Genomic DNA, 22,990 nt, shown 5'->3' with positions numbered 1-22,990 from the left:
AGAAAATTCAAGCGCCTATTTATCCCCTTGTCAGCAGAAATGTGTGTAGAAATGTCAATAATGACAATGATGCTGGAGGAGAGCTCTTGGACTGAGGGCCAACAAAGCAGCAGGACTAGAACCTCCAAGAACTTCCAACCCACACTAAGTCAGAGAACTGGTATCCACCCAGGCTCTACCAGGAAACTGTACGATATCATCTATAATGGAGGGCTAATTTTGGAAGTGTTTGCCAAACACTGCCTCAGAGACGTCGCCACTGAAGACACCTACAGCATTCACCAGTTTAGGCCACTTGTTGTAGTACAACTAACGGTTCCACAGAGTCACTAAGTTGGAAATCACAATCTTTATCAATTAAACCTTCACTAAGGGGAGTTTTGGTTGAGAGTTCTTGCGCACTGTCTAGGCCAGACTAGCATGAATGATTAAGACTCTGTATGGGTAATGATGGCGGCATAGATTTTTTAATCTCCCCTAGCGCTAAGATAGTAGTAAGTTAAGCTTAATGTATGGCTCTTAGTCTTACAACTACCTTTGCACTGAGATAGTTTTGAAAATCTAGACCCTTACTGTATGGAAGGGTGTTGCAACTCATTTATGGTAATGATACTATCATAAAGTATGGGTTGTTTATAGATAAATAGTAAGAAGATAGTAGTAATCTAAAATCCACATGAATCTATGAGATTTCCTTGTCTTAGAGAAGATATTACAAGATGTAGTCTCCCCGAGTTGACAGCGAAAGCTGGAAGAACGGTATCCAAGAAGTGCCATGAAACATGGGGGAAATAGAGGATGTCTCTAAGGACTGCTGATGAATCCATGAAGTGATCTGACTCACCACTGTTTCCGTCAGATTCTTGAATGTGAGTCCGGATAAGGAAAAATATGTTTTTTTAAAGTAAAATCGATATTTTATACTTATTCTCACTCATGATGTTAAGCCCTCCCAACCTCCCTGCAGGAGGCACTTTGGGGTCTCAGCAAAACTGGTTTGCTAGGGCTGGCAAAACTGCATTATCAGTGGTTCAAGGGAGATTACTCTCTCCCTCTACCTCGTTCAGGGGCCCACATTCGAAACTAATGTACTTTGAAAACATCAAATAAATTATGGACCCATAAATCTGTCCACTTTAAGAACTTCAGTTTAGAAGGTGAGCTCGATCACATAATGCAGATTTATTTATCTTCTTAAAATGTGGGCCCACCCACAAGTTGCTGTATAGGGATAAAAAATAAGTGGGCCCACATGTGTTGTCATGTCAATGCAGCATCGTAATTTTGTGGTTGTCTCAACTGTTAAGGAAGGACAATAGAATAGGCTACCTTTCCTGGCTCTGACATTGGTTACATCATGGGGTACTCTGTAATTTTATAACTCGAGTAGGATTACTAAGAAAATACCTCTATCTATACAATGTGGGCCCACATCCGAGTCCCTCCAGTAACCAGCAAGTGGGTGATCTAGAATTCGGTAATATTTGACAAACACGCAGAGAAGTCTTGAAGCTCAATAATGTTATTCATAGTGATGGAAATGGCTCTCTAAACAGAATAACCTGAGCATTTTAATGATAAACCTGACGGACGATATCATACATCGCTTTCGCAGCGCCATGTTTTTCTCAGATACGAAACTAAACATCATAGCTCCAAGCTGTATTTAGGGTTGTCTCACCCTGCAACTCGAACCACTGATAATGTGGTTTCGCCCTAGGGCTTATTCTGGACAGACTGACAAGCATGGCAAGTCACATGACTGTTTTGGTGGGAAAAGAGTTCAACTTGTGAATGGGTGAACTTTTACGTCCCCATCAAGGGAATTTTGAGGGATTCATGGTTCCACTATCATTTGCATAGAAGGAGATATGCACAATAAGCATGAGTCAGGATAAGTGTAAAATAACAGTTTTACTTAAAAATTACATTCTTCTGCTCACAGTTCTTAAGGACGCATATTCTGTTGTGCTTTTTGGGTGGTTGGGTAGCATAGTGCTTAAAGCATTTGCTCAATACGTTGAATACCCCCCATTTCTGGAACGTTGCTAAAAGTGGAGTAAAACTAAATTCGCTCTGCTGCGTAGACGTATCTGTTGAAGTTGAAAGTTTTGCATTTTTGTTGGATTTGCTTTGATTACAGTTACTATCTTTTATTAATGGGTTAAAATCCATCTGTTTTCTTGGTAGTAGTCCATTGTGAAGCATCACCACAGGTGATGATGATGATGATGATGATGATGATGATGATGATGATGATGATGATGATGATGATGATTGATTGATGATGATGATTGATTGATGATGATGATGATGATTGATGATGGTGGTGGTGGTAATGATGACAGCTATGATGTTTATTTTAACAGGACCCCCAGCCTGACCCAATGGATTATCTTGCATCCAGGACACCGTCCTCAAAATCCCCTACCTTTTTCACTTCCTCTCAGAAGTCTTTATCACAGTCTTCTGAAGTATCACAAACTCTCCAGTCACAGCAGTCTTTAGTCACACAGTTTTCTAAGTCTATGAATGGAACTTCTAATCCTCAAAACTCCTCTCAGACTGATGCAGAAACACTTTCATCTACTCACCGGCCAAGGTCATCTTCATTACGGTCTTCAAGGTTTTCTGAAGTCTTTCCCAATAAGGATCCTGACAGCTCTTTTGAGACATTATCTAGATCAAATAAACCAAGAAGATCCCTTTTAAGTTCAGAACGGTTGAAATCTTCTTCATCTGAGATGAAAAATAAAAAGATGAAAGTCATGGAAAATGTCCAGACAAGGAGATCTAGCAGGAATAAACAAGAAAATGTCACCGAGTTCCAAGAAGGACAGTTTCTATGTCTCCAAGGGATATCTGCAGATTCCAGCACAAGAAGAGAACCTTGTAGTGGATCTCAGATAGTTCCCAATAGGTCTGGAGCTAAACTGCAAGAAAGTGTAACTGGTAAGAAAAACAAAAGGCTGTCTAGGTCTGTCTCAAACATCATCAAGCAAAGGCAAAATTTGGATCATTTGTCTCCTTCAGAAGGTTCAAGAGCTGAAAATACATCTGTGGTTCCAGATGCAGATAATGTGGATTTTGTGATGGAAGAAGGACATGTCTCTTTTGAACTGGCATCAGCTAGTTCTACAGTCTTATCACGTCACCGTCAGCGGATGTCGAGGAGACTGGTTGGATTAGAGCAGAGATTCAGGCAGGGAAAGGAACTCTCACAAAGGGCAAAGAATACTAAAAGAGCAATAACTGATCCAGATCATCTGTCCTCTCTGAAGACAAGGTCACAGTTACAACTGTCGCTTTCTACTTTTGGTGTATCTGTTGAGACAGATTTTGGCCTAAGTTCATCTCAGGAAGGAAGGAACTTCTCAAGGCAAGCACAATATAAAGGAGTTCCAGGCTCAAGACCATCATCTACAGCACTTGTAAGCAGATGTGCCAATAACCAAACATCCAGCATGGACTCTAGATCCATGTTAGGGGATATAATGGATGAAGACATTGTGAGATCCATGCAGGAGCCTAGAAGGTCCCTGAGAAGAGCAATGAGTCTTACTGCATCTAATTCTGATTTAGGCATTAAAGAGAACAAATGTCAACTTAATAAATGTAATTCAAAGAAACCACAAACTGAACCTTCAACCTCTATGACATCCAGTGGACATGTGGTGGGACAACAGAAGTGCTATTTGCAGAAATTAGAAACTGAATTCTTACATTCTGTGAAGTCAAGAACACCTGTGGTGGTTTTAGATGCTGAAGTGATTATTGGACAGCAAAATAAGTGCAATTCACAGAAACCAGAAACTGTACCCCCTACAATGTCTAGTTCACCTGTGCTTGTTTCGGACAGCTCTCCATGCCCCAGGGTAAGACGCGGGTCACTGAAAGCAGTCAGGAGTAAAGGTGCTTCTGGGCATGGAAGTCTTACGGGGAAAAGTGTGTCTAATGTTTTAGATTTCAGAACATGTTCTGCTTCAGCTGCCTCATCCTCTGGCTCACTTTCATCATGCATTTCTGCCAGACCTACATCTGATTTGAAAAAGGCCATTGAAGATAAGAATGATTCTCAAAGGAAGCTTTCACAGAGTTCCATGTCATCATTTGCATCTAGTCCCATGTCTCAGGGCAGTGCCAGAAAGGTGTTGCAGAGTTCCCTGGGAGATTTCGGCTTCAGTTCTACCTGTAAACAGCATGCCAGAACTACGGTGTCCGGTAGTCTGCGCAGGAGTTTGTCTTCTTCACAAGGTGAGAATAATGTCATCCCTTAGCATTTCCAACCAGAGATTGATGTTTATGTTTATTTCAATTCGGTCAATTATGCACTGACTATTCTTTCATCATGATTTTGTGTATATCAGTGAAAAGAAAGTTTTCATAAAGATGTGACTTCTTTTATGATAATAGGCACATGACACATCTCTAAGTGTAAATAATTCATTTCTCTCAATAATACTAGCTATAAGCCCTCAGGGAAGCTGCCATTTAACTTATTCCTGCCAAAATCATGTATTTAGATTACGATGTCAAATTTAAAAGTTCAAAAGAATTAATGCAACTTTGTATTAAATAGATTCCTGTGCCTTCTATCATTCAAACATTTTAAGTGAACCCCATAGAGTTATGTCACTTGGAAGGCTCGCTATGAATATCGTACTCATGGTTTGTGATTGGAACCAGTTTGGCAAACTCCGACAACACACATTCACATATGGCAAATGTTCTCTGTTTTGAAACTGTTTGCCTCAAAGTTTCAATTATCGATTTCAGGCATTACATCAGTGGGAAGCTAAAGTCAGTTCATATGTCCCACTGTATATCATATAGGCCAAAATGTTGTGGAAATGTGTGATATTGTACCTTTAAGGACTAAGGTGGTCCATTCTGAGGTGCAGATTTTGGTTGCCAGTTGGGTCCTTTATGTGTACCAGAGAGCTTTGATCCTGGTTTAAATCTGAGTTTGCCCTTATAAGCCTGTAGGTTTGTCAACACAATGACTATAGTCGAGGGTGTCACTGATGTGATATACATCTGTGTTCTGCATCACTTTATTCTTTCCCACCAAGTCTAGCTGACATGGGTTAACATGGTTGAAAGCCCCACTGACCCACACACTCACACATAACATACTGCTTAGTATCAACGTAAAGTCATTAATGAACTGTATTCCAGAAAAATGTTCACAACCAGAGCTTGTCGGTGAGATGAAGTTGTCAACATATTTCTCTCCTCAAAAAAAGACTGGTGAGGCCATCCCTGACAACAGAAAACAAGTCCAGTCAGACATTGATGAGAAATCACACAAAAGTAAGTCCATTTTTAGAGAGCTTTTTTTACTTTTCAAAAGTAACTTTTTTGGGTACCCCAAAATGAGCACTGTTGTGTCATACATAAGAGTAACTTAATGCTGTACAAAAACTTTGGGTTAAGGAATATTTATATCACTTGTCTGGTTGGGTCTTTAGTTATTTTTGTTCTGTATATAGTTGAAGCCTCATCTGGTAATCCGTCCATGTATCCATAATCATTTCCATAGCATAACTAAAAAAATGTTCAATATTTTTCAAGAAAACTTAGCAGAAATATCAAACAGATCTTGAATTTTTTAATTTGACTATTTGCAGATATTTGTTTCCATTAATGATTTTGATTTAGTCTTTAAAAAAAAGGTTGACAGGTGGACTATCAGATGATTTGTCCTTCAAATTTGTGAGTGGTGGGTGGGGGTGGGGGTGGGGGTAGGGGGGGTTGTCATCAGCTGAAGACTCTTGTTATGTTATTTAGAAAAGTTAGAAAACTAGTTTTGTCAAAGTGATTAGATGGATATTGATCTCCATGATCATGATCATATCCTTTAATAACCAGCACCAGACAGGAAACATGTAGTTCCTTCTTTTCAGATCCTGTATTATATGGCCAGTGGATGAGACTGAGACCACTGCCCTTCCTCTCTTTGATTTCGTTAGGTTTGAGTCTCTCTTTTTCTCTTCAAAGTGCTTGTGAAGGAGAAGACGTCTGTGACACCAACCAACCCTCAGATGCAATCATGTCCTGTGAAGAGGAAGATCTTTGAGGATGATGTTGACGATGCTGGTGATGGCGTGCAGCCTTTGACAAAGAAGATGAAGGTGCAGTGATATGTGTAGCCAGAATTATTGCTGAATTTCCCCCATGGTCTTAAAACCATAAATTCTGTCTGCATCTGCAAAGTATCTGTGTCTTTTACCGTGGAGTATAGGCCACACTTGTACAGAATCCACATGAGAATGATTCCCCAGCAACCCATGCTGACAGCTGAAGGTGTTGTGACAATGTAATGTTAAAAACAGCTGGCTTAAGGGTGCTGTGGGTGAGTTAGGTATTGTGTTGGGCAGGTGTAGCATATTTTGGGTGGGTTAGGTGTGGTGTTAAATGGGTGTGGGGTCTTATGGTTGGGCTGGGTGTAGTGTAGCAGAGCTCCAGATCACCTTTTGGTCATAAGGGAATGATACCCACACTTTTGATGCAAAGTGTGTATTTCCAACTTCATGTGGGTATCTATAGTTTTAGATGCCCACCATCATTTTATAATGTGGGTATTCATTTCAGATAAGTATAAAGTTGCAGCAACATTGTTTTATGCAATATTAGAATAACACAAAATCCCCCAATAATGCCAAATAATAGCTAATAGCGCGTTATCCTCAAGATATAATATGTTCCTTACTCTACATCCATATTGATGTTAAACAAAATACCCGGAATGCTATTAGATGATATAACAGCTTTTCACTCTAACAGTTATTTTTTCCAAAATGCTTGTGGAAGCTTTCAATCACACTTGTTCACCGTCATCAATTTGTTTACTGAAAAAAAACAGCTATTTGATTGGTCGCTATTTACAGATGGGCCAAACAGTCAAGCATTGATAAAAATCAAATGGTATTTTATTTTTGTTGCACATTTTACTTGCAGTTAGAATTATTCAAGATTTTTTTTTAATTGCGAAAATTTAGAAGTGGAAAAACTTTAAGTTAGATTAGCTTGAATTGATGCAATATACAACATGATTTTGATGTATTGAGTAAATATGCATTGTTATTTTGGCATAGTGTAAACATATATTTAGTGTTTTTTCACACGCTGGCATTTATTTTTCTTGAGCATTTCAACTTTTCTATAGCATATTTTATGCAAACATGCATCTTATCTGGAGCTCTAATCTAGGGTTGGTGCTTGCAGGTATTGTCTTGTATGGAAACATGCATAAAAGGGTCATACTATTACATCATGTCATAATATGTCATTAACATGTGTGAAAATTATGTGTGTTTTCCAGTTAACACATCCAGTTCAGCCATGGTGTCCTCTCTGGTCTGGAGTGAAGATGGACTCGCAGATGGTAGGATGATAGAAATGATGTTTGTAAGGAACATCAGGATATTCTTTTGGTTCCTATGCCTTAAAGACTGCTTCATCTTGCATGTTCACCTCAGGTGATTTATAGCCACGGATGGAGCATTAACTTTGTGTACAGAGGGTTGATTGTTTGGTACCTTCAATTTCAGGACATTAAAAGATGTTTGTTCTTTCCCAGCCTGTGGTTAGGCTAGTGGTGAAAGCATTTGCTCATCATGCCAAATTCCTGGGTTTGATTCCCCACATGGGAACAATGTGTGAACCCCATTTTCTGGTTTCCCTTGCTTTGATACTGCTGAAATATTGCTAAAAGCCGTGTAAACTCACTAATTAAGGGGATGAATCAAGAATGCTCAACCGCCATATAATAGGTCAGAGTGGGTTATTTTGTGGCAAGTTAGGACACAGTACCTCTTATGCATATGGTTGTGACCTTAACACCAGCATCAGCCCAATACACATACATGCTCAATGATTGATTGAGTTTTAATTTTACGCCGCTTTTAGCAATATTCCAGAAATATCGCGGCAGGGAAAGCAGAAAAAGGGTTTCACACAACTTAGGGAATTGAACCCAGGTCTATTGCATGACTGGCAAACACTTTAACCACATGGCTACCCCACTGCCCCCATGCACATGTTCATCCATGTACATGTGTAAGTGTTGTAGTCTTAAATGTCACTCATTTCATTTCTGTATTTCATCTAATATGACTTTCAAAACATGCTTAAACATGTTACATATTATTCTTGTTAGGTTAAACATCATTACTGTTATATTCAGTCCAGGAGTTGTGAGTACACCTTACCAAGACAGATGCCAACCTCCATCAGCAACATCATCAACATCTGTGTTGAGGAAAACTTTCAGCTAGAGGCCCTGACAATGACCCAGGCGTCAATATGGACGTATCCATCATCTCAGCTGCTGCACACACTAATGATGCAGGTCCTTCTGGTGAGATAGTTACTGTCATCAGATCGATAAGTAGTGACCATTGTGGTCCACACATTGTCCTCATGAAAAACTGTTTTAATATTGATGAGACAAAAAGTTCACAGGTGAATGACTTTAAAACTGGGTCCTGATCCACAAAGCATTCATAACGTTACGACCTTTCATAACTTTGTATTTTGTCATAGGCTTATGAATGTCATAGTGCTATGATTGTATGTGGATTTTGCCCTTGGTTTATGGATGATACCTGCAAGATATATTGATCCATTTTATATTTCTAAAATTTTTGACAAACTGCATGTAAAGGCTGGTAAGTGAAATGGTTAATGGTGATTGCTGCCTAGTGGTTAGAGCTTTAAAGCAAAGAAATAGGTTCAATTTCCCACATGAGTGCAATGTATTAAGCCCATTTGTGGTTTCCCCACGTTGATATTGTTCGAATGTTCTTAGAAGCAGCAGAAAACTAACCCCGCATTATATTCTGCATTATATTCAAGAAAGTAAGTCATGAAAACTTGGTGAAAACAGGTAATGGAGTCTCTTGAAGGAAGAAGTAAATGCTTAAGTAAACCTCTATTCCAGAAAGCCAAGTCTAGGCACATCTCTCAGATGGCATACAGGATCTTGATGAATATCCTGACTGCCCATCCACCCAACAGTAAACTGATGAGGAACATCTACCTCAACTCCTTCCATCTGCTGGACGATGGCCATGGGGAGGGTGTATGGGAGTTCATCAGCTTTGTTGTAGGGTAGGTGGAGATCATGCATCCTCAGGCCCTGTATGGGAATTTGGCAGCTTTGTTGCAGGATAGGTGGAGAACATGTATCCTTGTATCCATCTTTAAAAGGCATTATAAGCTTGACTGATGAAGGACACAAGATCAGCCACTCTTTTATTGCAAGTTAACAGTGATTCATAGCACTTGTTCTTCTAATACCCGAAGCTACGTGTGTCTTATCAGAATTAGTGAGTTGGCAATCAGCCAATCACTGTACATTTGTTGACATTGTGTAGTTTAATGTTTTGTTGATCCCTCTTTCACCAGGGGGGCCCTGGAGAAAGATATCAACAGTGACAATTACCACCTTCTGCTGCAGTTCCTCGTCGCCGTCTTCAGACACAGCTTCTGCAACTTTCTGTCAGAGTAAGTTGACTAAAGATTTATCACAACACATTCATCACGCTTTGTAGGGAGCTGAGAATATTATTTGAATGCATTCTGATCTATGGTCAATGAAGTAATGTGATTTTGTAGCTGCTCTTTAGAAATCCAGATCTGGGTGTTAGCAAAACCAATTACAGTGGAAGCTCTCGAAATCAGCAGCTCCCCAAACCGGCATGCTCTCAATATCAGCACTAGAATTTGGTACTGGCAGCAGGTAGTGAATTTATGATCATTTTGTATTGTATTGTATTATGTTTTGTATTTCGGCACAACTAAAACCGCCCAATTGACTGTACAGTAATTTGATTGGCTGATGACTAAATGTGTATTAACAACACAGAGGATTACCTGTGGTATTAAACTCATTGATGTAGCAAATTGGTGAGTGACACATGTCATTTGTATTATAAATAAATTGTAATGTCACATTTTGTCAATTGCTCACTGTGCCAAGATGGCTAGACAAGTAAAGCTGATAAAAAGTGTGAAGACTATCAACAGGTCATTCTCAGGTTGAAGAGGGAAAAGTTCTCTGAACCGACTTTTTTGCCGTTCCCAACAAATGACAGTGTAGAGGGCTTCCACTGTAACTACAAAATCCAAATGTACTGTACAGGGGCTTCTTTCACAAAGCAACCTTGCTAAGGTTAACCATAACTCCCATTCTTTAACACTGCACTAAGGTTACCTAAGTATAAGGTAACTTTAGTGCAATGTTAAGAGAATGGGAGTTAAGGTTAACCTTAGTTAAGGTTGCTTTGTGAAAGGAACCCCAGATCTGTTTCAGTAATATATCTCTGTTCAGACTGCAGTCATCAGAGGTTAAGGACAGGATGAAGCTGTTGAGATGTTGCATGCTGGTTCAGTGTCTGTGGTACCCTTCCTACCTGCTGTTCCCGAACACTCGAACACAGCAGCTAGTGGACTTTGTGGAGCTGTGCTTACAGATGCCGAGTGACTGCACACACAAGGTGAGATACTCCTAAAGTCTGTTGGACTTTGTAGAACAGTACTTACACTGCTGAGTGACTGCACACACAAGGTGAGGTACTCCTAAGGTCAGTTGGACTTTTTAGAACAGTACTTACACTGCTGAGTGACTGCACACAAGGTGAGGTACTCCTAAGGTCTGTTGGACTTTGTAGAACAGTACTTACACTGCTGAGTGACTGCACACACAAGGTGAGGTACTCCTAAGGTCTGTTGGACTTTGTAGAACAGTACTTACACTGCTGAGTGACTGCACACACAAGGTGAGATACTCCTAAGGTCAGTTGGACTTTTTAGAACAGTACTTACACTGCCGAGTGACTGCACACAAGGTCAGATACTCTTAAAGTCTGTTGGACTTTGTAGAACAGTACTTACTGCTGTCAATTCTCCTTCTTCTCTTCAAATTCTTTGGTTTTGTTGCAGAGTCAGCTGTTGGAGAGCATCCTTAGCCTTGTTTCTATGGCAACCCAATGTTGTCAGATAGCTGACAAGGGTAAGATGACAGATGGCTACCCAGACATTGGAGAGCGGACATCATTGTTCGTGAATGAACTTGCTCGAAAAATTACAGGTGAACAAACTGATAATCATCTAAATATTGTTGATGTGTCACAAGTGACAATAGTAACATTAAAGTTAGTTGTGTTAATTATTTCTATGACCCACTCTCCATCCTTACTCTCTCTTTGTCCCATTCAGGGTGTAGTATCAAGGAGGAGACAACTCTGCTAGTTACACTTCGTAACCTGCAGCCAGGCTGGTTGTGCCTGCGTGTTATTCAGGTGAGTGTCTATTTCTGTTTTCACTTAGTTTGGACTGATTACATAAATCCCTGATATTGAGTCATTTTACCCATTTAGTGTTGAGAGGTCAGGGATTGATAGACGAAGGAATATTGTTCTGTTAACCAATCTTAATTATACAGAATTTCCAGACCACGGGGAACTTGGTGTTCACCAGTCACCAAGAACCCATTTTCAGTCCCCACATAGGTACAGTGTGCAAAGCCCATCTCTGGTGCACTTTTCTATGAGAGGGGGTGGTGGGGTAGCCTAGTGGTTAAAGCGTTTGCTTGACATGTGTGAAGCCCATTTCTGTTGTTCCCTGGCCATGATATTTCTGGAATATTGCTAAAAGTGGTGTAAAACCAAAATCACTCACTACCTCTAGTGTGAGGTTTCTGTAATTAGTCTGAAATGTTGCTACCTCCAAGCTTAATGTTTCATTTTGATCTTATTTGACCTGTCAGCAAGGCAAGTGCGCTGCCTTATGGACACAGGACAGCACTTAGCATGGTGCTCATTTTTATGAACTGTTCTCTACAGCTGCTGCTGGCCAAGATGGATGACTACTTGCTAGTCAAAGGACTCGATTTAGATCGTCTCAACCTCACCAAAATTGTAAGTTCTTAAGGTTTTAGTTCTTTATCATTAAAGGATTCATGATGTAAACATGCTTGTATATCTAAAATGATTACTTCCAAGTGGTTATCATGTTCTTCTTAGCGTTTGACTGGTTATCTTAGCAATATTGTTGTCTTGGTATTGGTACTTCTGACTTTGTTTCATGAAAATTTCTCTTTTCTGTTTCCTTGGATGCTTACAGTGTCCAAGTATTGCTTGCAATCCTTACTTAGGTGTCCCAGTATATCAACATACAAGTGCTCCAGTATATCGTCTGTATTACATACAGGTGTCTCAGTATATCTTTGTTAGTTACATACAGTTGTTTCAGTATATCATCCTTCATTACATACAGGTTCCTTCATTAGCCTGCGACCTCGTTGTATCGCGGTACTTAGCATATCCGTAATCGTCAATAGAATTTGGAACTTATATGGCCTATTTCATCATGAAATCCGATTACCATGACATTTAATCAGCACATTTGTGTAGGAAATATTATTTTAACTTTGATAGTGTTTCAGCGAGAGCCATTAGACAAACGAAGCCGGTTAATATTTACCAAAGGAGATGACTCCATCATATCGCGGTAAACACTAAAACTCGGATTGCAAAAGGAAATTGGGAAAGAAAATGAAATTTCTTTACTCCCCTCAATGTGAAAAAGGTTGAGATATTTTTTGGCTATCCAAATTGCACAAAACTGTGTCCATAATGAAACATTATCCCGGGAAATCACCAGGCTTCCAAAAATAGAATGCACAAATGTTCAATCAAATTAATTTCACAGTCATTTAGAGAATTTATTCACAATGTGGACAGAGAAATTCACTGTGGCACCTAAGACACAAGTGAAATCAGTGCAAAATGACAAATGGGTCCAATGCTGATACAAGCTAACAGGATCATACTGTCGTCTTGCCTTAGCAGAAAAATTGAGTTTTCTCTTAGCTTTGCGACAATCCTGAATAAATATGATTGTTTAAATTGAAATTATATTTTCAAAAATGATTTCTTTTTAAGAATATTTTAATAAAAAAGAGAAAAGAATATTTTTCAGAAAATGTAATATCTTAAAATATTTCATTTTCATTGTAATGTTCTATATTATTTCATATATTGTTTGATTATATACTTTAGGCATGATTTCAACCATATTTCAATGCAAAATATGATGTTAAATCTTGAGAGAATATGAATAAATAATTATGTTTACAGGAGTACAATAAAATTCTTTCTCAGTTTCTATTTTGTTTGAGTGTGCAAATTCGCATTCATTGATCAGGGATCATATTACATTTTCTTTCCTTATTTGTATTACAATTTTGCGATCCGCCGGTAGATTAATATAGCTCCTAATGTCACTTCCATTACCTTATATGGCATCAATAAGATGCAGGCGACCTAGTTCAGATCAAGTGGGAGTTGTAGTAAACGACACGTAAATATTATTGCAATTATTTCATGGATGGGGTTGAAACAGATTCCAAAAGATTCCAGAATTTAATGTTAACATTTCTCCTGGATAATACTTATAAAGATTTGATACATCGTGCTTGTTTTCCAAAATGTAAACAAGCGACTGACGTCTGACTGCCGATTTACATATGCAAATGATCTCTAGGAGGCATGTCTCGATCAGAAAACCGGAAATACTGTTTGCTGCGATACCATGAATGCCGCGATACGAGGTCCGAGTACATACAGATGTCTCCATATGTCTTCCTCTGTTACACAAACTTGTCTCAGTATATTTTCCTTTGTTACATACAGGTGTCTCAGAATATCTTCACTTAAATACAGGTGCCTCAGTATACCTTTCTTCGTTACATACAGGTGTCTAAGCATATCTTCCTCCATAACATAAAGGTGTCTCAGCATGACTTCCTCCGTTACATGCAGATGTCTCAGCATATTTTCCTCCATTACGTACAGGTGTTCCAGCATATTCCTTTGTTACATACAGGTTTCTCAGTATATCTTCCTTCATTTACATACAAGTGTCTCAGTATGTGTTCCTTCATTGCATATAGGTATCTCCCCCATATCTTCCTTCGTTACTTTCAGAGGTCTCAGTATATCTTCCTCTGTTTCATACAGGTGTCTCAGTCAGTATATCTTCTTCCATTACATACAGGTGTCTCAATATATTTTCTTCCATTACATACAGGTGTCTCAATATATCTTCCTCTGTTACATACAGGTGTCTCAGTCAGTATATCTTCTTCCATTACATACAGGTGTCTCAATATATTTTCTTCCATTACATACAGGTGTCTCAATATATCTTCCTCTGTTTCATACAGGTGTCTCAGTCAGTATATCTTCTTCCATTACATACAGGTATCTCAATATATTTTCTTCCATTACATACAGGTGTCTCAATATATCTTCCTCTGTTACATACAGGTGTCTCGATATATTTTCTTCCATTACATACAGGTGTCTCAATATATCTTCCTCTGTTACATACAGGTGTCTCAATATATCTTCCTCTGTTACATACAGGTGTCTCAGTATATCTTCCTCTGTTACATACAGGTGTCTCAGTACATCTTCCTCTTACCAAGGTTGTCAGGTACAAAGAAAGCTATGAGGGACATTCATGATCTGCAACAAAGGTGAGGTAGTTAAACTATATTATGAAATCAGTATTTTGGCCATGGTGCAAGTTTGTGCAAAATAACTGTTGCTGAAATGTCAGCAGTATGCATTATTTGGAAATGATCATCTCGATAGGTGCAATTATCTGTACTGAGTTGTGTCCCTTATATCTGCCAGGAGCCAGTAATTATCTGTTGGAATACAAGATTTGCCCTGATTGTGATTTTTGCTTAGGGGTTTCAGCTAAGTACTAAATGTATAAATCTAGCCTCACTTTTGGGGTGAACTCCCCTATTAAATTGTCATTGAGTGATATAACTAATGTGATTCAAAGAGGCATAGCAGACAACTCTTGATCTTGTGATGTTTGTCAAGAGCATGATACTAAGAAGTTAAGAACATTAACTATACATTTATATGTATTCATTCTACCCAATAAGTTAAACTGTTTTCTTGACATGAAAATGTTTTTTTGTGACAGCTGGTGGTGTCATCATATACCAATTGTGTATGTCGAGGCTCATGATGTTGGTCACTGGATTGTCTGATCCAGTCTGATTTTTTTACAGTCATTGCCATATAGCAGGATTATTGCTTATTGCAGCGTTAACAACAAACCAACAAACTTAACTGATCGGTATGGCAACACAGTCCTCTCTTTAGTAGCATGCATGTATGAACAGTGGTACAGAATAGCTTATCATGGAGTGTTAACTTTTACTGCAGAAAATATGGCAGACGCCATGAGAGTGAGAAAGATGGAGAAAGAGATGGTAATGGGGAAGGATTCACACAGTACATGGCTGCAAAGATCAACAAAACAAACACCAAGGGTAACCAGCTGTCTTCTTTAGGGCACAAGTCTGTGTGCTTGAGCTAAATGCATGTCTTGTAAAATGTCTGTCGTCCAGTGAGGTTTGCTGTCAAAAGTCCTTGTATACCCACCAAAACCCATGCGGTTCAGACTTGAATACCTGTTTTCAGCACATTCTGATGAACAGCTGAGGAATTGCAATTCAGGATTTCCTTGGTTTTGAAGAATAGTGACCTTGTAATTACCTTTATTTGTAATCAGAATGTGCTTGTCATGGATCGGTTGTACCAAATGTGCTCTGAATATAAAACAGGTTTGTCAGCACCTGTCCATGGATTTCAGGAAATGGTGATATTGCACTTTTTTCGCTGTGCTCCAAGACATTGTTCATTACATTGTTAAGCACCAAGCGCGTCAGGTATTAATTGCTACATAATCATGGTTTTGCACAATGTTGTAGAAACCAGTGAAAATCCATGTTAGAATCAGTATTCAGCAATGACATGGGTACAATATGTGAAGCCCATTTCTGGTGTCCCATGCTGTGATATTGCTGAAATGTTGCTAAAAGTGGCTTAAAACCGCACTCACTCACTCAAGTAACAAGATAGTAGATGTATGACAAGTCATTGTTTTGGTTAATTTGTTTCAACGATTGAAATTTTTGTTGGGTTTGTAGGTGAGACAGCACTCCATCTAGCCTGTATGAAGAACCAAATTGTGAAGCTGAAACAGTTGTTAGCAGTGCCAGGTATGTTGAGGTCACGTAATGTTGCTGGTATTATTCTTGTATGGATTCTCAGTTCAGTCCCCAGTAACCTGTGATGGTTGGTAGCCTCTTCTTGTTCCCCAGAGCATGGGATTGAAAGACTGTTTTACCTGCTGAGATAATTATTATATAACCTGATTATTAATGAGTGTGTGCAAAGAACATTGCTTATGTGGCATTAAACAATATTCACTCACTTGTGTAGGGTTAATCATCACACCAAAGACGCGGGATTGATTCCCCACATGGATACAATGTGTGAAGCCTGTTTTTGGTGTAGCCATCGTGATATTGCTGGAATATTGCTAAAAACTCACTCATTCACTCACCCACCCTGTGTAATTCACTGTAGTACTTTCCTCCACCTCGTGAAGCCACTGTTCCAGGTCCTGCTCATCACCTGTCTATGTTTCAGGTGTGGATGTGAATGCACGTGACCATGCTGGATGGACCCCTCTCCATGAAGCATGTAACAAAGGCAATGTGGAATGCGTTGACTTGCTGCTCAAATATGTACCTGCCAGAACCATGGATTCATATCTCAACAAAAGTATAACTGCCTGTGAACTTGAAACTTGAAAAGCATGTGATGTTCATTAGCTATTTTACTCTTCCTGTTTCTGACATATGAAAAAGTTCAGCTTCAAAAAACAGATATATGGTGGCAAATGAACTGAATATTTAGAGTAGCCTTTATCAGAATACACAGATAAATTATCTTTTGTTTAAGAAATTTGGCTTGATATTTACATTTAGTATAATCTTCATATTTATTGTAAAGTTTTAGCTTGGCTCCTTACAGGTGCTTTGTTTTTCCCTTGGTCACTGGATGTCAGTCCCCAATGCACTTTGTATTATCAATCTCAACTCCCTTGGGAACATACAACTCTTGCAGCCAGTAGACACAGAGAGTTCATGTTACGAAATACCCAATCACAGCTGGGTGGACTGGGACACATAGTCACAGTACTTTGTCAATGTTTACTGCATGTTCCTGTACCTGCAGCTTGGTGTAGGCATATATTTATGTGGTTACCATCTGGTCATAGGATTGTAACAAGTTTCCATGAAGGTCACCAGTAACAAGCAACCACTCACCCACCTCACTCTCACTGTTATGAAAGGGTCACACATCCTCTGATGCAGTGTTACGTCTATGATGGGTGGATGAATTTGGTTTACTTCCAGACCAGCCCTGCAAGAAGGTTGACCTGCTTGCCTGCACCCCGGATGGCATCACACCTCTCCACGATGCTGTAGCCAGCAACCATCTGGATGTGTGTCGCCTCCTGCTTACACATGGAGGTAACTTCTGTAGAAATCCTTAAATACCACTCTCCAGAAATACCATGTAAATACCATGAGGTTGTGACACCATGATCAAAGGCTAAATATAGTTCTCAAACATGAAGCCCTGGGCTGTAGACAGAACCATGTTTGATCGTGTCTAAAAATGAGACGAAGAATTAGTTTTTTTATGCTAGTTGTCTTGATGAACATCATGTCTGTGATCATTTTACATAAGATGACATCACTTTGGCATCTCAAGGTTGTCATAATTTCACAACAGAATATTGAGGGAAACAGGCATTTGTGGGTGTTTTTTCTTTTGCATACACCTGGAGGTTCAAAACACAATTTAGGTCAAGTCAGTTGAGGCCCTGTTGGTAGATTTAAGTCATTATGTCTGCCCATTCTCATTTCAACTCAGTATGCATGTCCTATTTATCAATCCAACTTTGTATGAATGACATTTTTTCAATGCATGGCATATTTTCAATTCATCTCAGCATGCATGGCCTATTATTCCGTTTTGGTCAGTTTGCATGCCCTCGAGCTCTTTGCCAGTAAGAATGCCCAATTTATCAATTCAATTCAGAATACATGGCTTATTATCAGTTCATTTTGGTATGCATGGCCTATTTATCTGTTCAGTACAATATGCATACTCTGTTTATCTGTTTAAGAATGCATGTCCTATTATCATTTCAACTCAATATGCATGGCCTGTTTTCTATTCAACTCAGCATGCATGGCCTATACAGCCATTGAATTCTGTATGCATGCTCTGTTACCAGTTTAAATCAGTTTGCATGCCCTGTTTATCAGTATGCATGCTCTGTTTTAGGGTCTGGCTTACTGACAGCTAAGACTTCAAGAGGTCAGTGTCCCTCTGACCTGGCCAGGACTCCCACTATGCAGACCCTGCTGACCACGCCGCCCACTTCTACGAAACACAGGGGCATGGACTTCAACTCCTCTCAGGGTATCTTCATACAACATGTTTCATTAAAATTAATTTTTTGACACTAGTACCATTATTCAAATTGAGCACAACACTCTCACTCAGATTAGCTTACTATAGTTGTGAGGTCAGATGGCTTTCACCATAGTAGTTAGGTCAGAGGTTTTTCACCATAGTAGAGAGGTCAGAGGGCTTTCACTATAGTAGTGAGGTCAGAGGGTTTCACTATGGTAGTAAGGTCAGAGGGCTTTCACTATGGTAGTGAGGTCAGAGGGCTTTCAGTATAGTAGTGAGGTCAGGGGCTTTCACTATAGTAGTGAGGTCAGAGGGCTTTCACTATAGTAGTGAGGTCAGGGGCTTTCACTATAGTAGTGATGTTGGTAGTGAGGTCAGATGGCTTTCACTATGGTAGTGAGGTCAGAGAGATTCACTATAGTAGTGAGGTCAGAGGGCTTTCACTATAGTAGTGAGGTCAGAGGGCTTTCACACAGAGTTTAGGAAGGTTATTCACTCCTAAACTCTGAAAATGATCTGCATTGTATTGATTCCATTCATGGGTCTAAGGAGGCAGGGATGTGTGTGTAAGAGGATTTGAACCCTACTCCACCATCCTGATGAAAATTCCTGGATTTGCCTATGGATTCTGAGAGAAAATGACACTGAATCTGACAGATTGCACAATTCTCCTTTCAGAGTCAGAGGACTCTCCCAGACTTAACAAGACAGACTTTATGCCAGCTGCCTTCCTATACCAGCAAGTGTTGGGTGAGGAAGACAATAAGGTGACAGCTGATGTAACAGATTGTCGCTTGTATATCACCCTCGTGACACACCTCATGTTGTCCTACATTCATGCCAGCAAACTCTTGTCTAAACATCAAACACACAGGCAACAGACACAAACCCAACAGACTCAAGTGCAGCAGATACGACCAGTATCTTCACATACAGTAAAGGTCGTATCCGAAACGGCAGTGAAAGAGAACCAGCATCCTGGTCGAGTGTCAACCAGGTTGAGGAAACAACCGACAAAATTTGGCTCTTATGATTTGGGAAAGCGGAAAGTTCTTCAAGAAGATTTAAGCAACACCGAAACAGCTGTCCATGGAGACGAGAGTAGATGGATTTTACCTCAAAACCATGATGCTAAAACTAACTCCTCATTGGAATGCACTGATGAAGACGATGATCTGTACATTTTCCAGAGAATCAAGAGTCACCTAAGGAACTTCACTCATCATATCAGCAAAATTACTTGTCCTGATGACTTTAAACTCCTTGAATCCAAACTGTCTGTGATGATGTTCTACATTGTTGCAGCATCAAGCCAGAAATGAGGACTGTGAAGATAATTTTAGTTCATATTTCATCAGTTTCATCACCCAACTTTGTTTTTCTGAAGCATTTTATCCTTCTAGTCACGTTTTTGTTGAGTTTATTGGAGAAATGTTTTATCATATTTGTAGTTAAAGGTTTTAGATATTCTGTGTAGTTTTATGAGTATATGGTCTTCTCTTTGTTTAGACTTCTCATATCATTTCAGAGTACAAGTATGAAAGAGTTAGGTAAAGTTTTTCTTGATTGAAAAAGAGTAAAACTGTAAAGTAATCTTAGATTTGTGGTTATTCATGCAGAGGTGAATATACATATCTCCTCATGGACTTTCAACCCACTATGAAATTGTCAGAAAGAGGTGGGGGATCACAGATTTTTTGCATAAAATTCCAAATTCCAGTTCTAAATTCCAAATAATAATATATTTACTTAAAAATGAAGTAGGAGGGAAGATAGTAGGGTAGGGAGAGATAGGGGAAATAAACATGTTATGGAAATTGGTCTGTCAGTGTGTGTTGTAGTTTTTGAAGTGTTGAAAATATATATTGAAACTACGAAGGTGTACTCCGAAGGTTTTAGCCTAATTGATATGTTCTGCAGTCTGCTGTGTGATAAGTCTCCAATACATCCTGACAGTCCTCTTATCTGGGATAGAATGGGCCTTCACCATGCTTGCCATAAAAGGTGACTGTTTGTCATAAGAAGTGAATAATGGGACTGGGTGGTCAGGCTTGGTGACTTGGTTTACACATATCATCGGTTCCCATTTGCACAGATTGATGCTGATGCTGTTGATCACTGGATTATGTGGTCCAGACTGGATTATATACAGACTGCCACCATATAGCTGGAATATTGCTATGTGTGGTGTAAAACACTCACTCTTATCTGGATTTAAATTGCTAAGGTTGTAAAGTTTCTTTTTCCAGTGATGGTTACCTGCTGAAATACATACCTATATCTTCACCTTGTCCACTTTGCAGTCGCAGTATATCCTCTGACTGTTGACACAGGTATCTAAGATGTAACATCTATCTTTGCTGATGTCGGTACCTGGTAAAAACAATGCATCCCCTGTTTCTAGTAGCTTGTCTGTATGATACCTTGCTCTTTCTGTCTCTGGGGTTGTGGGGTAGCCTAAATGGTTATAGCATTGGCTCATCACGCCGAAGACCCGGGTTTGGTTCCACACATGGGTACATTGTCTGAAGCCCATTTCTGGTGTCCCCAAATGATGATACTGCTGGAATATTGCTAAAAGCAGCATAAAACCATACTCACTCACTCACTCACTCATAGTGGTGCAAAGGAAAAAAATAAACTAAAAACATAACTAAATATACACATCAAAGTATTGATTCACTCACTTGTTAACTATTTGTATTGTTCTGTATGAATTAATTTTTATGGATATGAAACCATAACAATGCTTACAATACAGCTTAAATTTGTTAGATTTACAAACAATCTAATGTTTAGTTCTTTTTGTCCCAGAACGATGATAGTTTGCACCTTTTTGTAGAAATGTTTTGTCCAATCTATCTACAGTTTGGTATGACATGAGGAAATGGATGTTATAAATTAATTTAAGAAGTGTGCTTGTCATTGTAAGCGTCAGACCTTACTTGAATACACTGTAAACCATGGGGTCATGCTTTGCTCCAAAAAACACTTGTTATTGACATTTTGGTATTTTATAGAATCTGGCATTGTTCTAGCCAGTGGACTGCCAAATAGTTCTCACAAAATTTATTCCGTCTGAAACTGAAAAAAATACATACCTTTACATGTGTCTAAGAATGAAAGAAAGGTATAAAGTGAACGTGGCTTCATGGCTGGAGACCTATTGGAATTTTTCGATTTAGGATTATTTTTTTAACTATCATTCGGCATTCTTTTATCCAATCTAATCAATCAGTAGTCACAATCGTTTAAAAACAAGCATCTAGATGTGGTTACCACAAATGCTTAAGTCTCTAGACGCAGACAAAGGGGAGATAATTCCAAGTTGATAAAAGAACTTTCAATTTCCAGACCAGTAAATCTCCAAATATACAGATCCAGAATCTGAATCCCTATCATTTCATGTGAAGGGCAATTAGCTCGCACGGTTAGGTAGCCATATTGGACTGAAGGACTTTTTTTTCTCCATTTTTCTGAGTACTTGTCTCTCAAAATGGACTGAGCTCCACAGCTTCCAAAATTTTCATACTTCATGTCCTGGAAACGTAGCAGGGTAATACTGAAAACTCTACCAGAACACTAATTGTTGTAAGTATAGACCTTAGAACAACGGAATGTAGCAAGCTAACTTTTGTGTGTAAGCCTGAAAGGTTGCAAAGATTTTTATTATCCCCCCAGCTTGTAATGCGGGGGGATATAGTCGATGCCTTGTCTGTCTGTCTGTCCGTAAGCCCATCCGTCCGTAATCATTTTGTTTCTGGAGCATAACTCAGAAACCATTCGATATTTTTAGACTTTTGCTATTTACAGAGTTTTGGCATTTTTATTTTTATTATGTTCTCAGTTTCCATGGAAACGTTTCGGAAATAGTCTCAAAATTGAGAGGTGCCTTTTGTTTCAGAGTAGAGCTAAAAACTGTTCTATATTTTGCAGCAAAACTTGGTAGATATATCAGTCAGAACCTGAAGTGGTGCCTTTTGCAGGCTATTTGCGGGGGATACTTGTCGATGGCTCATCTGTCTGTCTGTCCATCCGTCCTCCGTTCATCTGTCCATTATCATTTTGATTCCAGAGCATAAGTCAGAAACCATTCAATATTTTCGGACCAAACTTGATAGATATAATAATCTCAACCTATAGTTGTGCCTTTTGCTATTTACAGAGTTTTGGCGTTTTGGTTTTTTTTTGTTTTTCCATGGACCATTTTAGTGTTAGTCTAATGGTGGGGTGGGCTTCGTTTCAGGAGCAGAAATCAAAAGCCGTTCTATATTTTTCTGCAAAACTTGGTAGATATATCAGTCAGGACCTGAAGTGATGCTCTTTGGTATTTACAGGTTTTTGTGATTTATTATTTTCTTGGTTTCCATGGAAACGTTTCAGACTTTGTCTCAAAAGTGAGAGGTGTGTTTCATTTCCGGAGCACGTCTCGAAAAGGCCCTAATATCTGTCAGCAAAACTTGGTAGATATATCAATCGGAACCTAAAGTGGTGCCTTTTGCTATTTACTGGTTTTTGTGATTTTCTAGTTTCTCGGTTTCCATGGAAACGATTCACACTTTGTCTCTAAAGTGAGAGGTGTGTTTCGTTTGCGGAGCAGAACTCAAAAACTTCTT

At 39.1% G+C, this 22,990-nt stretch overlaps 1 protein-coding gene across 1 annotated transcript in view; it reads left to right on the top strand.

The window, feature by feature from the left end:
- LOC137290978 (uncharacterized) overlaps window positions 1-20,197 on the top strand; it is a 30,660-nt gene extending 10,463 nt beyond the window's left edge. The window contains exons 6-23 of the mRNA XM_067822211.1: window positions 2,370-4,254; window positions 5,179-5,313; window positions 6,001-6,134; window positions 7,325-7,387; window positions 8,189-8,362; window positions 8,945-9,114; window positions 9,412-9,510; window positions 10,337-10,502; window positions 10,948-11,095; window positions 11,224-11,306; window positions 11,850-11,924; window positions 14,469-14,548; window positions 15,258-15,364; window positions 16,025-16,096; window positions 16,530-16,664; window positions 17,303-17,419; window positions 18,243-18,380; window positions 19,053-20,197. Coding sequence (XP_067678312.1) covers window positions 2,370-4,254; window positions 5,179-5,313; window positions 6,001-6,134; window positions 7,325-7,387; window positions 8,189-8,362; window positions 8,945-9,114; window positions 9,412-9,510; window positions 10,337-10,502; window positions 10,948-11,095; window positions 11,224-11,306; window positions 11,850-11,924; window positions 14,469-14,548; window positions 15,258-15,364; window positions 16,025-16,096; window positions 16,530-16,664; window positions 17,303-17,419; window positions 18,243-18,380; window positions 19,053-19,696 — 4,425 coding nt within the window. The 3' untranslated portion in view covers window positions 19,697-20,197. The remainder of the gene's footprint in view (window positions 1-2,369; window positions 4,255-5,178; window positions 5,314-6,000; window positions 6,135-7,324; window positions 7,388-8,188; window positions 8,363-8,944; window positions 9,115-9,411; window positions 9,511-10,336; window positions 10,503-10,947; window positions 11,096-11,223; window positions 11,307-11,849; window positions 11,925-14,468; window positions 14,549-15,257; window positions 15,365-16,024; window positions 16,097-16,529; window positions 16,665-17,302; window positions 17,420-18,242; window positions 18,381-19,052) is intronic.
- The last annotated feature ends 2,793 nt before the right edge of the window (window positions 20,198-22,990 follow it).

Source organism: Haliotis asinina, chromosome 7 (genome assembly GCF_037392515.1).
Source record: "Haliotis asinina isolate JCU_RB_2024 chromosome 7, JCU_Hal_asi_v2, whole genome shotgun sequence".
NCBI classification, from domain to species: Eukaryota; Metazoa; Mollusca; class Gastropoda; order Lepetellida; family Haliotidae; genus Haliotis; species Haliotis asinina.
Note: the sequence above shows the minus strand (reverse complement) of the source record. Positions and strands in the feature narration are given on the sequence as shown.